Genomic DNA, 18,286 nt, shown 5'->3' with positions numbered 1-18,286 from the left:
GTCAGTCTAAGCAATAGTGATGTCTTTTTTTGATGTCCACGATAATGATTGTTTTGAGTGAGGACACCTTGGGCCGAGCGGGAACAGCTTCACAGTTAAAAGTCACGACTAAACAGTCCAAGAAGATGTTCTGCTAAATTCGAGGTCACCCATGCATGCACCACCCTAAGGCGTTCTATACTAGCGCTAACGAACTTTGGGAACATTATTCACATGCTTCTTGTGTGTATCCTATATGCATGCACTTCTTCATGTCATTGCTCTCGCACGAGTTCCGTCTGCAACCGGTGCTTGAAGGTGGCCTTCTTGGCACGTGCTTGTTTTCTCTTCATTGCGAGTACCTATCACTGGCCAAAGTAAGTGTTACCAGCCAAGGCAGGCCACCTCGGAGTACATAGGAGGTTTTGCAATTATTACATGCGAAGCAGATCTTTGACAAGCCCGTGTAACACTGTCCCTCCGTCCACATCGCTCCCCTAGCCGCAGGTGTTGGAGCGGTGCCAAGAAGCTCACACCTTCATAGCAATGCGCGATGACGTCTCTCTCCCTTGCCTGCCGTGCACTCGCCACGGGTCAGCTCTCTCTCACTTCACCCTCTCCACTGCTCGCAACACCTGAACCCACTCCTCACGTGCCCATCATCTCACCCGCGCCACCTCTCTCCATCTGTCAGAGAGAAGAAACCGCGAGCCGGCGAGTGCGCGTGCCTCGAGAATCACGCGGCACTGACAATGTGGACAGTGCGCCGCTGCTTGCCGCGCGATTGCACCAATGGGTGGGATGCGGTCGCGGCATGCTTCCCACAAGTGCTCACGTACCTTTCCTGGCTGTCACCAGTGTTGCGAGGGGTAACAAAGCTCATCGCATTCGTGAATGGCGACGTGAACACCGATGAGGCGCGAGCCAGGGAAGCCAAATGCAAGTGTCGGCAGTGGAAGACCAGTGACATTGACGAGGTGCTAGTCAAGAACACCGATCGTGTTCGAGGATACGGATGACGCATAGTTAATGCGGACAAGGTGCGAGGCAAGGAAGCCGAGTCCAAGCATCTTCAATGCGTCCTGCCTCCCGTGTCTTTGCGTCTCAAACAAACATTTACTCGAGTAAACGCTACACTGGGTTTCGCTTCAAACTGTTTTTACAGCACCCGCGTCGACGCCCGTTTCAACCGCGTCAACGCCGTGTACACTGCTGCTGCTTCGCATCCCACTAGGGTTCCCTTCGGAGAGATGGTCCATAGTTTTCTTAAATGCTCCGATAAGACTGCAAGAGCACGACACCAGTGGCTTACTCCGGAAGTGACACGGGTACCAGCTATACTTCTTAAATGCACGATGACGCACGTACAGATGCCGGCGCATTTCACAGATTATCGGCGAGTGTACTAGCCACTCTCACTGTGCTGTGAACGTTACTTACTTGTACTACAAGTCTTTTTGCTTCGCAGGGCACAAACTCGCCTGGTCAGTTGATAAAAATTCTTTGGGCTTGACGTAAGGCACGCCACAGCGGATGGCTCCAAAAATATTCACTATTCCGCAATGTGCACATTTATCGCTGTGATTGCACAATTCTCCAGCCTCTAGCATTTCGCTCCCATCGAAACGCAACCGCCAAGGTAGGGATCTAACCCGCGACCTTCAGGTCAGCACCTGAACACCGCAGCCTTTGTTCCACGCCGACAGATGCCCACTATTTCAAGTCTTTACCAGTTTAGTCGCTGCATTTTTAACCGTACATTTGCACAAATTACAGAGGCTGACTTTCAATAATGAACTCTCATATTCTAACCAAGCTTTCAAAAATTATCCTCGTGTCTTTTGGATTAATTTTCAATCCTACACCCTTATTGTTAAAACCAGTGTACATGCGGAAACAAAAAGCAAACAACCAAAAATTGCACCCAAGTGTTGTCTTTTTGTGCACTGGATTTCTAGACGGAATCATACCGACCCACAACATTGAATGCTCCACCTTTCCCACGATGATCTCTAGGTCCACAATAGCTTCTCACAAGTCATTGCCAGCGTTATTGACAGCTGTGAGGGTGCTGACACCCCCTGTAACAAGGGGTGCCAGCACCCTGTTACTGTACTGTTGCTTCCATCGCATCTACTCGAGGCAAGCCAAGTGTCAAGTCAAGCGAAAGCCAAGTAATGACGCCCTTGACTGAATTCATAATGCTCAATCCAGTGCCGATATATAAGTAGTGAATGGTTGTGCAGCGTGAGCAGTCGGTTTTCACTAGCAGACGTTGCCTGCATCAGCCTTGCAATGCGACAGTAACAGTGGGCATGAGGCGCGAGCATGCTGCTCGAGACACGAGATGCAAGCATGCACAGTGAGGTGTAGGCACCACCGCTAACATCAGATTTGTGAGTAGGTGTGATTATAAAATGCTCTGCATTTAAAAAAAGCTTGCATTATACCCGCGCCTAGAATCCAGATACAGACGACTGTACATACACTAAACAGAAGAGATGGGACATTGCTGTTCAATGTACTCTCGCTGCTTACATCGCATACTTAGGCATACTAAGGTGTGCCGTGCCTTTCTTATGGCTTTTATTGTAAACAAGGCTCCCTCCCATATCAGGTACTGAAACGTCAGTAAGCTCTGTGTTCTATGGGTCGGTGTATCCTTTCACGTTTTCACTAAGAAGCAACATGCACTGTCTTCTTTTTTTTTTTTTTTCACATGCCTTCTAGATGCTCACTGTAGTTGCAGTTGGAAGAGCGACTTTTTAAGCTTTGATAAATGGTAATGCTTATTTTTTGATGGCCACAAGAAACTGCTGTCAGTTTCCATGACCTGGCCAGATTTTTCAGAAATTCCCCGACCTTTCCATGACTTTTCGAGAAGGGTCTGAATTCCCTAGATTTCCCAGGTTGGTATATACCCTGTTATTTTAGCTGGTCTCTCTGCTGCCATTGATGGATCAGCCAGCAGTACTGAGCATCGTACCACATGGGCGAGAAACTTGAAGCTCTCTTCCCTAGGCCCTACTTCACTCCATTGTTCTATCGAGTGTTTTGAATGTACCCAGCGAAAGTGATGTAGCCTGCGGCTGGCTATCTTCTGCACATCACCAGTGCCACTGGCCAGAAATGCGGTCGTGACATCAGACGATGGACATGCCTGGGACCTGCGCAGTCCTGCGCCCTCGTGAGTGCTGGTCACAAACAGAAGACGTGTCTGCGCGAGTGACGGTTCGTTGCGCCGATGGCAACGTTGCTGTTGCGGAACTGGTACTGAGGTGAAGTCGTCGAGCTGGACAGTGCAGCAGTGTTGACCGCCGGCGGTATTGTGGGAACGGACATTCTTTAGAGACATGTGTTGTCATGTTTTGTTAGAGCTTGTGTAGCTGATTTTTTTCATGTTTTTCTTTCTGGGATATGGTTTAAATTAAAGGAACACTAAAACACTTAAAAAACGAAGTTATGGTGTCATGATACGTAATTTTGTGTAGCAAATTCGAAAATCAAGTAGAAAATTTGCAGTAACCAACGCAAATAACTTTGTTTTGCCCAAAACAAGCAACAAGCGCCACGGCCACCATCGCGAGTCTCGCAGCCGCTGTGATTGGTCGAAGCTTCATGACGTCACGGTCAGGAAGGTGAGGACAGCTGACTGCGCTCGCCGGCAGTCAATGCCATGTTTATCTGTTGAGATCCGGTAGTTGCTGTAAGTATAACAAACTGTGAAAGTCGGGACCGAGTTCGCTGTATACATCCGTACGTGTTCAAGCTGGTCGCCACTTTGAGGGCGACGACTGAAGTGGCACAGAAAAGCGAGTTCCAACTAGCCACCGTCACTTGCATCGGAAACAGACTGGTAGGTAGGTATAAGATCCATGCCAATGCTCAATTTCACAGTAGTAAACTGTTGCAAATGATACGCTTATCAATGGATATGAAATTCAATAAGAAACAGCAGCATCCACACTCGTATTGGCACGGTTTGCGCTAGGCACGGGCAGCATGCAGAAACATCAGCTGTTGGTGAATTTCACGGCTCGCAGTGCAGCATCGTTAAGGCAGTCAGTATTGTACTTCGCAGCGAGCAAGACGCACGCGATTAGTCAGTATGCTACCGCAAAAAGAACAAAGAGTCAAACGAGTGATGCTTTTGCCGCAGTGATGATATCTGCTTTGAAATGTGCTGAAAATTGCGTAGAATAGTTTGGCTCATATATTGCAGTTCTGTTTTTTTTATAATATCGCTTTTTTTTTTTCAATTCTGTTCAGTACTACAGTGATGGTGTGTTAAAATGCAAACGGTGTATTAGCTGCGCTAAAAGCATGCGACTATCATGTAGAGTAGCTGATTTCGAATATGCGTGCTGCTATCTTTGTACACGTGTTTTCGCCATACGTGCTCGTGCTCATGCACGCACTGCGCACAACTAGGGAAAGAGGAGGAACGCTGCTACTGCCTCGAAATTCGGCAAATTCGCGACCACCACAGCGCAATTCATCTCGTACGTTTGAAGTTTTTTTAACTGCAGCGACCCATTTCGTAGCTATCTTCTGATCTGAAGAAAACATTAAAAAGCGACCATTGCAACCGTAAGTGCTGCGGCAGATACTATATGCCACGCAGTAACTCGGCAACGCGAGTCCATTTCAGCCTTGCACAAGCACAACTAGTGAATGTCGGATGATGAAAATCTCTAGAGGAAGAGAGAGAATGGTGCAATGGCAAGAAATCCCTAGGAACAGGCAGAACTTATGCTTTCCCAGGCAGCAGATCACAGCAGAAACAAAGCACAACCACGAAGTAAACAAGCTGAGCTGACTGCTGATGCAGGTGGCCCGGCGCAAATTTGCCCGCTAGAGGCCGGCTTGACGCTGACAGTGATGTCACCTCGAACCTCGCTAAAAAAACCTTCGTAGACATGTTATAAGAGGTCGAGGATAACAAATTTGCAATAAAATCGCGAATCCAAAACCTCTTCAGTATACCTTTAAGATTGAAGAAATGTGGGGGTGGTGACACCCCCTGTAAAGTTGTTTGCGCCGTGTGGCGCACTTGTCTTGCGCAGAAGCCGTGTTTCGGAGTCTTAACTATTGAGCGGTAGCTGGCGTTGTGTTCACGAACGTTTATCACCACTATCATCATCATGGTTAGGCCAGTAGCGCCGGCGGTGACCCCTAGCGGGAAGCCTTGGTGGCGGCATGAGAGAGTTGAGTGAGCCTCTTTTGCTGGTGGCGTTTGGCATGAACGGTTGTCTCTTGCAGTGGGACGCCGGTGCACGGAACCGCAGGCCATCTGCCAAGGGCCCTTGTGGTGAGTCAAGCGTTAGTGACACCACCTTGTTGTCATGTAGTTGAGTCTTGTGTAATAATGCGTGAGGTTGTTTAGCGTGTGGATTGCAACATGTTTAATCATTCGGCTGTGATATCGTTGTTTATAAAAGCAGTTAAATAAATAAATGTGTTGTTTGGCTTGGTCCGATTGTATCTACGATGTCCGTTCACTCCAAGAGCATGACTCTCTCCATATTGAGACCCCACAGAGCACAGCACCGTTCTAAAATGGAAGTTTGCCATAACATTCGCTGACAATCGTTATTCATCACTCTTCACTAGCTAAGAGCTAGAATATTTTAGGTGTGCAGTGGGCAGCACTTCAGACATTTCATCTTTTTACCTGACCTTATTTTGAAAAACATTTTATCAATGTTTTGTGGGTAAATAAGAGTTCTAGAATAATTATAATGATTACAAAGGCAATAAAATTTGTATCCTCTTTTCCTTGAGGACTAAGCAATGTCACCATGGCCACTCGCAAATCTACTTAATCAAATGCATTTTCATAATCTGCCAAATCCAGTCAGAAAATGAGGATGAGCATAAAATTTAACGAAGTACCCTTTCATGTGGTCACAATATGTGCAACACAAGGAAAATGAGCAGCAAAAGCATTTAGTAAATTTGCATTTTAGATAAACATTCTTAGAAACATTTTAGATAACATATGATACCAGGTATTTTACTGCTACCATTATTACTGCTATCAACTCTTTGAGACATTATGTGCACGATTGTGTATATCACTCATTTTCGCTTCAAGCAGAGGCTAAGAAAGAGTAAGATACATTGTAATTTGGATGAATTTCATAATAAAGTTGACTTCATTTAACTTCATTTTGTAGTGTACTGATACATATGATCACTCTTCTGAAGGTACTACCACGTTCGACGAGTCGTGTGACAAGCCAGTTCCTGCAAGCAATGTGAAGAGCAGAATTTTTCTTTGCTTAAAATAGACATAACCAAATATGACTTTGCACTATATTCCATGCCAGAGAGTTCATTATGTTTATGCCAAAAGCAAGCATGAACTACTTCAGGATAAAGAGATATTTATATGCAACTTACGGTAATTACAATGAGTTACTATAACATGCATAAATTCAACAATTATGTTATTATTCTTATTACAATAGAATATTGAGTGCCTCGAAGTAATGTTGTAGTGACTTGACACAGTTACAGACCGTTCTTCATAGGTGGCATCTGAAAGGGTACACGAATATACGACTAATGAAAAATGTTAATATATGTGTGTGTGTGTGTGTGTGTGTGTGTGTGTGTGTGTGTGTGTGTGTGTGTGTGTGTGTGTGTGTGTGTGTGTGTGTGTGTGTGTGTGTGTGTGTGTGTGTGTGTGTGTGTGTGTGTGTGTGTGTGTGTGTGTGTGTGTGTGTGTGTGTGTGTGTGTGTGTGTGTGTGTGTGTGTGTGTGTGTGTGTGTGTGTGTGTGTGTGTGTGTGTGTGTGTGTGTGTGTGTGTGTGTGTGTGTGTGTGTGTGTGTGTGTGTGTGTGTGTGTGTGTGTGTGTGTGTGTGTGTGTGTGCGCGTGCGTGCGTGCGTGCGTGCGTGCGTGCGTGCGTGCGTGCTCGTGCGTGCGTGCGTGTGTGTGTGTGTGTGTGTGTGTGTGTGTGTGTGTGTGTGTGTGTGTGTGTGTGTGTGTGTGTGTGTGTGTGTGGTACTGAATGAAAGCAGCTTGCCTTGTGGCACATGAAGGAGCCGCCTTTCTTGACTTTGTCAGTGCCACTTGATGGTCCTTTCTGCGAGAGATGAGAAACAGGTACAGTTGAATGTCACATCCTACTTTTCACTTCAGTCATTTTGATTGATATTTCTCTGCAAGAGAGGATAAGAAATGATTAGTGATTATGTCTTAGCATCGTTATGCTTATTTCACTAGAGTTGTGCCACTACTATAGGTCTCAGGCAAGATATAGTATAAAACGGCGCCATATTGACAACACATATTTTAGTTGCAGATTGACAATTGTTAGACATATGCTGGGTTTTTAATCGAGTAGTAATCCTCTAAAGTTTCAATGTAAATAAAACATCGAGAACTGTATAGGGCATATTACTTCATGTCAATATGTGCTGTCTATGAAACTAATGGCACACACATGCTCGGGTAAGAGATGGCAACACTGAATCGACCAAATTAGATGGTACACCTCTGTACAACTATGGTGATAGAGCTGTGTGCCGCCGTCACCCCTTCTTGCTCATGCTGCTCACTCCGCCAACGAAGTCCCAAGAATGACAACGCCGCCTTGCAAGAATTGCGGCACGCCGCCATTAGTTCTTTATTTTAACGTGAACAGGTAATCTGGACATAAAATACATCCCTTCATTAGGCGAGCTCATCACCTGCATAAGAGACCACGCTTCGTGGAAGCAGTGCTTCGTGGAGGCGAAAATCTTTAGAGCGAGCCCAACGCTACCCAATGCGAGATTGTTGCGCCATCTTGCTACTGATAATAAAAACGCACTAAGGTTTCAAAGCTCTGAGGACTGTAAAACGGTGTATATAATGTATATATATCATACATATACACCCTTTGGCAAGTCATTTAAAATGACTTGCCATCTGCATCCCAACAGCGTACACTTGACGGCGTAGTGGCTAGCACCGCACGTTGCAGAACGAGAGATCGCTGGTTTGATTGCGCATGACCGATGCTTGCCTTCTAATTTTTTTTTCTTTGTAATCTGTTAGTGTATATTTTGTACGTCATATTTGTGACAGAAATATGTCAGCAGAGTTGTGGTGGACCCCGACATAAAACACCTTCATGTAAAAAAAAAAAGAAAAGGAGTAGCCAGAGGTTAATGTGCAGATACATGAACATTCGCAAAACATGTATTTCTTGTGGTACAAACAAATGAAATAAGAGATACTGGGTGAAAAAATATGTAGATAGTCGATGGCACAGTTAATTTTTACTTCTCACCTGTTCAGCTCCCTCCTCGTTGTTTGCTCATGAAGCAGAGTGAGGAGAAAAAAAGTGGTGGGTGCTTAAAAGCGTCAGCAGTATAAAATTTCTGTACAGGTCCCTAAAAAGGTAGAGAACAGGTACATTCCGAGAAGAACAAAAAGCTACGATCTCCTTTCTGTTCTTCACGAAAAGTATTTGTTCCTTACCTAAGCAAGTGACAGGCGTTTTATCTTTGCCTATATATCGCCTTTCATGTGAGTTTTCATGGCGGCAGCCGATACGTCAGATAAATTGCTTTGTGTACTTCTTTGGTATATATATATATATATATATATATATATATATATATATATATATATATATATATTAATGGGTTAAACGCACTGGGGCAGAGAAGAGAGCCAACTTAGCGGCTGCCTTAAAGTTGTTTCCAACAGTTTAGACTGGTGGACTGGTCTTCGACAGGGTATGCAAACAAGTGACACTTTATAACTTGTCCACAAACCCTGGCAAAAACTGGTCCACCAGTCGAAACCATTGGAAATAAAATTATGTTGTGTCACATCTCTGTCGCTCTCTCTTTTCTTTATATATATATATACTTGATTGATTGATATGTGGGGTTTAACGTGTCCCAAAACCACCATATGATTATGAGAGACGCCGTAGTGGAGTGCTCCGGAATTTTGACTACCTGGGGTTCTTTAACGAGCACCCAAATCTGAGAACACGGGCCTGAAACATTTCCGCCTCCTTCGGAAATGCAGCCGCTGCAGCCAGAATTCGAACCCGCGACCTGCGGGCCAGCAGCCGAGTACTTTAGCCACTTGACCAGCGCTGCGGGGATATATATGTGTTTATATATACATATATATATATACATATATATATATATAGTGTGGGCATTTGTTACATCATCATCATCCCTGCATGATCACAATCACCATCATCAGCTTGTCTCTTTGTCCTCATTGCCACTCTGGGTCATCATCATCGTCATCGTCTGTGTACTGGCTCTTCCCGTTCGTTTTGCAAGGTTTTTCCTCAAATAAACGCTGACGCAGCCAAAATTCCCAAGACTTCATACGTGTCGAAGGTGGATTTTCGGTCCTCTGACCTCCCGCAGCCCGATATACCCCCTGGAGCTTCGTTCAGGCCGCCGTTTGCGCCCACCGTCAGGCAGCATGTCCAAGACCGAGCCTACCGGCACTGATGTCATCAACCACGCACCGCCGCAAGCTGCCCCTCCTACTTACATACACGGACATCAGCGGGAACCCCCGCTCTTCGCTGGTCTTCGGGGAGAAGACGTAGAAGACTGGCTTGATGACTACGACCGCATAAGTGCCGCTAATAGGTGGGACAAGGCCGCCAAACTGCGTTACGTGCCTTTTTAGGTGGGATTTTCTATCATCTGCTTCCGCAGCGATTTGTTGTGGACAACGCATCGTTCACCTCGCTGACACCGACTACATGCTTGACGACGACAATTAGAAGCCACTTCGTCTGGTCGCTGCGAAAGACATCGAACTGCCGCCACTACAAGAGCAAATTGTCAGCATTACATCCAACGACATATATCACGGGGATGTATTGGTCTCATCGTCACCACTTTGCGTTCGCAAAGGTGTAGTTCTTCTGTCCGGAGTCGTTCATTTTTGCAATGGCTCGGCACTTGTCACCGCTGTCAACTCTACACCGGAAAATATCTTACTGCCACAGGGCACTACTGTGGCCTGTGTTGCTGACTTCAAACCTGTATTTGTCACGCCACTTCAGGCCATCGCATCCAAAGAACCTTACCTCGGTGAGCATGTTTCTTCCTCCGCCTTTACCACCGCTATCAGCAGCGAATTGACATATTCAGAGGCAGCAGCTGCTCGCATTGTTACAGAAACATGCAAATTCTTTCGATATTTGCTCGTCTAAGCTGGGCCGCACTAATACTACAGCACATCGAATTCAAACTGTTGGGACATCTATCGTACACCGCCGACCCTATCGCGTGTCTCTAACTGAAAGAAAAATTATAGAAGAAGACATTGCGGACATGCTTAAACGGGAAGCCATCCGTCCCTCATCTAGCCCTTGGTCGTCTCCTATTGCTTTGGTCTATAAAAAGGATGGCTTTGTGCGGTTTTGCGTGGACTACCGGGCGCTCAATAAGATCACACGCAAGGACGTGTACCCTATGCCACGCATTGACGACGCCGTTGATTCCCTACAAGGCGCGGAATTCTTTTCAAGCATCGACTTGCGTTCTGGATACTGGCAGATCCCCATGCATGAAGACGATAAGGAGAAAACGGCATTCGCAACCCTCGACAGGCTATATGAATTCAACGTGATGCCTTTCAGGCTCTCCAACGCACCCGCGACTTTTGAGCGCATGATAGATACCGTGCTGCGCGGCCTAAAATGGAAAAGTTGTCTTTGCTACCTGGACGACATTATTATCTTTTCGTCAACGTTTTCTGAGCACCTAGAATGATTGGATCAAGTTTTGACGTGCCTTGCCATCGCCGGGCTTCAAATAAACACCAAGAAATGCTCTTTCGCTAGCAAATCTATCAAGGTCTTAGGACACGTCGTTAGCAAAGGTGGCATCCGGCCCGACCCTGACAAGATTTCTGCCGTCCTTCACTTTCCGCGTCCCGAAAAACCAAAGGAGCTTCGCAGTTTCCTTGGCCTTGCCTCCTATTTTCGCCGGTTTATCCAGAACTTCGCTTCTATTGCTGCTTCATTACACCAACTACTTGCTTCCAACGTCCCCTTTCTGTGGTCTCAAGAATGTCAAACGGCATTCGAGCTGTTGAAGCAGGCCCTCACGTCTGAACTTCTGCTCTGCCACTTTGACGAAGCCGCACCGACTATCCTCCATACTGTCGCTAGCGGCCTTGGTATAGGAGCCGTTCTTCTACAACGCGACAAGTCTTCCCTAGAGAAAGTTGTTGCATATGCCAGTCGCGTACTCACCCCTGCCGAAAAGAACTACACTATAACTGAGCAAGAGTGTTTGGCTGTGGTTTGGTCGGTCCAGAAGTTCCGTCCCTATCTTCACGGCCGTCACTTCACAATCGTTACGGACCACCATGCCTTATGCTGGCTTTCTACACTGAAGAACTTGTCCGGACGCTTGGGTCGGTGGATACTACGCTTGCAGGAGTACGACTTTGACATAACTTACAAGTCAGGCAGAAAACATCAAGACGCCGACGCTTTATCTTGTTGCCCGCTTCCAACTATCCATATCAGCGTTGGTGAGAACTCAACCGCCACATATACCAAAGTTCATACGCTCACATCAATAAGGCAACCCTCTTCGGACGACGAGCCAACATTTATCTCCCACCAGCGGTCCGATTCATACTGCAGACGCATGATGGACCACCTTTCGGGAGTTTCTCATCCACCCAATGCGCGACTCCGTCAACAACTCCTGCACTTTAAGCTGGACAATGGGGTTCTCTACCGCCACGTCTATCACCCTGACGGTCAGCGCTGGGTTCCTGTACTGCCACGTTCTATTCAACTTCAGGTGCTCGAAGCCTTCCACGATGACTTGACTGCTGGTCATCTTGGTTTTAAAAAAATTCTTGACCGCATTTGATGTCGTTATTACTGACCTGGCCTTTCTTCTAGTGTAGCACGGTATGTCGGCTCCTGCTACCCATGCCAGCGTCGTAAACTCCCCACGTCTGCACCTGCTGGACCTCTACAGCCACTTCCATGCCCTTCAATGCCGTTCGAGGTTGTAGGTGTTGACCTTTAAGGGCCTCTCCCCGTCACATCTGCTGGCAAACGATGGATAGTGACCGTTGTGGACCACCTGACACGCTACGCTGAGACTTCTCTGTTATTACAGGCTCAGTTGTGGGAGTTGCAGACTTTATTCTTCACGCAATAATACTGCGTCATGGGGCTCCTCGTGTACTGCTTAGTGACCGCGGAAGAGCGTTCCTGTCACAAATGGTAAATGAAGTACTGCGCGCTTCTGGAACTACTCACAAGACAGCTTCAAGCTACCACCCTCCGACAAATGGTCTTACAGAGATTTCACCGAACCCTTGCTGACATGATAGCCGTTAACGTCCAACCCGACCACAAAAACTGGGATACTCTTTTACCATTCCTGACATTCGCTTACAACACCGCCGTTCAGCGAACAACTTGCTACTCACCGTTTTACCTCGTGTACGGACGCACCACGACTACCTTTCTCGAAGTCTCCTTCTTTAACAGCCATGGGAATTCATGTCAGTCTTCTAGCGAAGAATACATTTCCCGCTTGGCCCAGTCTCGCCATCAGGCTCGCATCAATACTGAAGCCAGGCAGCACGAGCGAAAAATCATCTATGATGAATCCGACTGCGTTGTGTCTTTCCAACCTGGTGACGAGGTGCTGCTTTTGACACCTATTCGCACTTCTGGTCTTTGTCACAAATTCCAACCACGCTTCATTGGGCCATACATTGTTTTAGAACAGACTTCGCCAGTTAATTATCGTGTCACACCACTCGTCGCCCCAACAGACCGCCGCTACCGCAGCACAGAGATTGTCCACATTTGTCGCATGAAACCTTTCACGCGACGTTCCTCGTCACTTTGACTTACGGCGGCCAGGGTGTCCGCTTCCAAGTGAGGGGAATTAGTGTGGGAATTTGTTACTTAGATCGTCATCATCCCTGCATGATCACAATCACCATCATCAGCTTGTCTCTTTGTCCTCATTGCCACTCAGGGTCATCATCATTGTCATCGTCTGTATACTGGCTCTGCTCGTTCGTTTTGCGAGGTATTTCCTCAATAAAGGCTGACGCAGCCAAGATTACCAAGACTTCATAATATATATATATAAATATATATATATATATATATATTGCCACAAGTTGTCTGGCACCTTCTGTACTCACAGGCCGGTTCCTGTTTTGTATATTCTGCCACACAGCAAGCAAGCAAAGGGCACACTTAAACGCTAAACTGCGCGTGTCACCATACCACGTGCTGAAGAAGACTGGCAGCTTTGAAGAGGACGTCGACGAAGTTTGGACGAGTGAGCCTAGACCTCTTTCGCAAGTTGAGTAACTTGAGTTAACGGGCACAGGTTTGCTCTAAATAAACAGTTGTTTTAACTGAAGGTGCTGTATTTGTTGGCTACAAACTGGAGGAGGTGCCGGGTAATGATTCCAAGCCCACCTCAAGCTAGGGAGCTTACCCCAGATCCCCAGAGATTAGAGCCAGTCGAATTAACACCTGTCCACCAACCGCAAGCTACCGCCTGCGTGGTAAGTAACCAGAGTTTGGCCCTCTCTTCGATTCGTCAAGACCAGTGGAGACTGTAAATCAAGAAGCGAGTACATTGGCCGCCTCAGCGATGACATTTCCATTTCACGTCGTGATGGATCCACCCTGGACACCAGAGGCCTTCCATGGCGACATCTCCGAAGATGCTGAGGGCTGGCTCAAGGGTTCCGAACGCATCGCGAGGCTGAGTGGTTGGGATGAAGCCACGAAACAGCGTTATCTCTATGTAGCACTGTGACATTCCGCGCTTACATGGTTTGAGAACCGCAAAGCGTCCTTACTGTCATGGGACGATTTCAGAGGGAGCTCCTTGCTACCTACTCAAACACAGACCACAGAAAAAGAGCAAAGGCTGCTTTACAGACGAGAAATCAAAGAAACAACGAGAGCGTCGCCATGTACATTGCAGAGATGTCCCGAGTTTTTGGCCGAGCTGACCCAAATATGACTGAGGAGAAGAAGTTGCGACACCTCATGCGTGGAGTAAAAGAGGAACTTCTTGCAGGCCTGGTGTGTAATCTGCCCCGCTCTGTGGCTGAATTCAGATCTGAGGCAACTATGATAGAGAAGACACTGCAGCAGCGCGTGCGTCAGTACAACAGGGACGTAGGTGTTTCATCAGTTAGCACATCGTCAGCAAGCCTCACGAGCAACATCTATCTCTTGAGGGAGGTGGTGAGGGGTGTCGTCCGGGAGGAGTTGCAGAAGATGCAACAGACTCAAGGCGCTATAGCGATGCCCTCACTTGCAGACGTTGTACATGAAGAAGTGCGGTTAGCAATTCTTCAGCTGCAGCCCCAGGTACTGCTGCACACACAACCAGAACCTCAGCCTCAGTTATCGTACGCACAAGTTGTACGACAGGACTTAGGATGCAAGAACCGTACAGCAGTGAGCGCCATCATGCACCGGACATTTTCCCCAAGTACGCCACCACCAGTGCCGGAAACACGACCACGTAAGATTGATGTATGGCGCACTGCAGACGGACGGCCCCTGTGTTACCGCTGCGGAGAGGCAGGTCACCTTTATTGGGCTTGCCAGTATCGTCGAGTGGGACTGCGAGGCTTCCCGGTCAACATACCCTGTCCCAGAAACGGTGAGTGCCCTTATGAGATCGAAGAGTTTCTGTCTTCGCGCCATACACTACAGGATACTCAGAAACGGGAGTCACGGTCCTCAGCACCAATGCGCTATTGGTCGCCGAGTCCTCATCCATCATCAGATCTCCCGAGACGTCGTTCACCTAGCTCGCGCCGGGAAAACTAGAGCCAGCGACCTATAGAGGCAAGGTCGCTATTAGGTACTTGGAAGACGGAAGACCCTCCAACACTAATCCGACCAGACAACGGCAGTCATGCATTGATGGATACAGGCCCGTAACTAGGGGGGGGGGGGTTCTGACCCTCCCCCCTCCCTGAAATTTTTTTGATGCTTTAACTTTTCGGGTGATACTAAAATATTTACATGCCTTCACAGCGACCACCAGCTGCCAAAGTTACACTGCAACTTTCCTGGCATTGCTTTCCTCTTCTTCCTTTCTTCAAACCTACCCTTTTACCAGAACACCTCAACGCTCCCTCCCCCGCACGCGCACCTGCCCTATTTGTACAGCTTTGCACTTTGCCCTCGCGTTCCTTCGAGTCTTTTTTTTTTTTTTTCATCTTTCACACCGTAGCAGCTCCTTTATTGATTCCAGATGCATTCCTTGTGCATTGTCGCTGGAGAAGTTATCCGTCTCTGCGGACCGCACGTGTCGGCTTTGGGTTCCTATGAAAAGCGCGTCTACTCCTGTGAAGGTAAACAGTTCGACAGCAATGGCAAGACCAACACGACGTTCGCAAATTTGCCAGGGAACGAAACCCCTAAGCGGAAAAACTCAGCGGCGCATTCCGAGGACGCAGGCTGCAGGGCAAACTTTTCTCAAACTGTAGTCCTCGCCACCGAAACGAATTATCGAAGATGACATCTACTGAAAGACTGGCATATCCGAGCAACTTCGAACAACCTAAACCACACGCAAGGAAATCTACCTCTTCTGTACACAGAAGGTATATGCGCCTTCCTACAAAGCGTACAAAGCGAGGATACAGCCGGCACACAATCCGGCACCAACGGTCAACTTTCATAAGAGAAAAAAAACGCCGCCAAGCTGGGCTGCGCGCGGGAGTACAGAGGCCGACGTCACAGCCTACAAAGTGCATTTTTGGGGGGTCACGGCTATTTAATTAGCGCAGCCCGGAGAGAATTATGCAGGCGCCCAGGGAGCTGCCTGTGAAAAGATGACTTTTTCACAGGAACGGAGCAACACCTCCTTTCTGGTCTGTACCACGGGAGTGCAAATGTCTCGGCAGTGCATTCTTTGGGGTTCACGTATATTAAGGGGAGTATGCAGTGCCCATGGAGTCTTCTGTGAAAAGGTCTTTAAGTAGCGTTAACCCAGTTTGCTGCAGCTGGAGTACAATAATGGGCCTGCATGCACACCAGCTGTCGCCGCGTTCAGAAAACACATGCGCCACGCGGGAGCCGGCGCGTTCATCACACTTCTACATTCTAGCCACTGTAAAGTCGATAAGAGAGGAAGAAAACATCGCACGCCGTTCACGCCAGGCAGTCGAAGCAGTCGCAAACATCTTTTTGGAGCCACTGGCCACTTCTGTGTGCGTGCACTGGATTGCGGCAGCAAAATGAAAAGACACTCTGCAACAACGAAGCAAAGGAGTCTTGCGTCTTAGTACTTCAAGAAAGTTCGAACCGTTGAAGCGGACGGAGAAGAACCGCCTCCTTCGAAGGATAAAACTTCGCCCTCCTCAGCACTGGTGGAAAGCCGAGCACGTCCGAACTTCTGTACCGACTCAGGAGAATGCACCGGTTTATATGAATCACCTGAGAACGAACACAAGCAGGACACCCATGCGTCACCAGGAAATGATGGTGGCCGCAATGCAACTCCAAATGATATTTGTTCTACAGTCAACGCTGGGCAAAGTGACACCTTTACCACTGGGCAATGCCCAAGGAAGGTAAGTGGCATGGCACCTACACATTCTGGTTCGCCTCCCCTCTGTGCGACGAGTGCGAATATTTTAGACTTGGGACTGTTTGTCTCGAAAAGCAATAATGTAAATGATCCAGAGACGATGGAGAAGCTGCTGCTCAATCCGTGGACCCCTCCGGCTAAGTATGATTATCCAGCCACAGGGAAAAGGAATCTGAAGTTCCAACCTCACTGGGTAGAACGTTACCCATGGCTTGTTTATTCAGAGAAGCTTCAAGGAGCATTATGCAAATATTGCGTAGTCTTCGCAAGCGAGTGTGCAGGAAAAAAGGAGCACCAGCGCTTGGGTTGTTTTGTAACTAAGGAGTTCACCAATTACAAGAAAGCCATGGACGCCTTTAAGAGCCACGCATCCAGCAGTTATCACGCCGTGTCAACAACGCTATCGGAGAACTTTTTAGCAGTCCGGTCCCGCTCACAGCATGACATCTTAACACAACTTGACCACCGCCTTAAAAAGCAGGCGGAAGAAAACCGCAAGAACTTGCTGCCAATAATAGAAACAATCCTTTTCTGTGGCAGGCAAGAAGTACCGCTTCGCGGCACAGATGACTCTGGTCCGATAAATATGTCTGAAGTGCTGCCATTCAAAAATTATGGAAATTATCACGCACTGCTTCGGATGAGAGCAAAATGTGGAGACGCCCCCTTGAGAGCTCATATGGAAACATCTCCGGCGAATGCGCTGTACACGAACCCAAAAATTCAAAATGAGTTGATCACCCTCTGTGGTAAAATCATACAAAGAAAGATAGTGGAAAACGTCAACTCAGGTTCGTGTTTTTCAGTTCTAGCTGATGAGGCCACTGATATATCTCGCACCGCCCACATTTCCCTATGTGTAAGGTACGTTGGACACGACACGTCGGGAGTGCCCATTCTTAAAGAAGATTTTGTAGATTTCGTTCCCGTGTACGATCTCACTGGCAAGGCGCTGGCGAGCACAATCCTGAACAGCCTTAGAGGTCATGGCTTTGACCTGAACCTACTTTGCGGGCAAGGATACGACGGCGCGGCATCAATGAGCGGCCACCTTAACGGTGTTCAAGCCTTCATTCGTCAAACAGCGCCCAAAGCGTTGTACGTGCATTGTAGCGCCCACTCGTTGAACCTTGGTCTGCTTCACGCATGGAAACTCCCCAGCATCCGCAACTGTTTGGGAACTATATCCTCAACCTGTATGTTTGTGAGAGCTTCGCCACAGAGGACGAACCAACTGCGAGACAAAGTAGAAGATTTAACACAAGAAAATAGAAAATCAGTTCTCTCCTTTTGCCAAACAAGGTGGGTAGAGAGTCACGATGCACTTCAGCGTTTCCTTGAACTGTACGTGCCTATTGTACAATTCCTCGAATATTTGGAAAAAGCCATGAGATGATTCCTGGGACTCTGTGCTCATTAATTGCTTCGGCAAAAACTTCGCCAAGATCGCTGAACCGTTGACCTGGCTAACAAAAGAAAGTTTACCATTTGTGTGGCGGGAAGACCAAGTAGAAACTTTCGCAGAGTTGCGACACCGTTTACAGTCTCGCCCTATACTTGCAAATTTCGATGAGGATGTTGACACAGACATCCACACCAACGTGAGTAGCGTTGGGGTCAGCGCCATCCTTATTAAGTGGCAAAATGGGCAAGAAAAATTTATCGCATACGGAACCTGCATGCTATCTGAGGCCG

General features: G+C 47.5%; 1 protein-coding gene across 2 annotated transcripts in view; it reads right to left on the bottom strand.

Moving 5' to 3' along the window:
* The window catches only part of LOC119174080 (formylglycine-generating enzyme), a 184,317-nt gene that overhangs the window by 3,270 nt on the left and 162,761 nt on the right, over positions 1–18,286 (bottom strand). For both annotated transcript variants that reach the window (XM_037424873.2, XM_075896248.1), the window contains exon 8: positions 7,012–7,071. In XM_037424873.2, the coding sequence (XP_037280770.1) occupies positions 7,012–7,071 (60 nt within the window). The remainder of the gene's footprint in view (positions 1–7,011; positions 7,072–18,286) is intronic.

Source organism: Rhipicephalus microplus, chromosome 5 (assembly GCF_043290135.1).
Source record: "Rhipicephalus microplus isolate Deutch F79 chromosome 5, USDA_Rmic, whole genome shotgun sequence".
NCBI classification, from domain to species: Eukaryota; Metazoa; Arthropoda; class Arachnida; order Ixodida; family Ixodidae; genus Rhipicephalus; species Rhipicephalus microplus.
The sequence above is the reverse complement of the archived record's forward strand: the minus strand, read 5'-3'. Positions and strand labels throughout refer to the sequence as shown.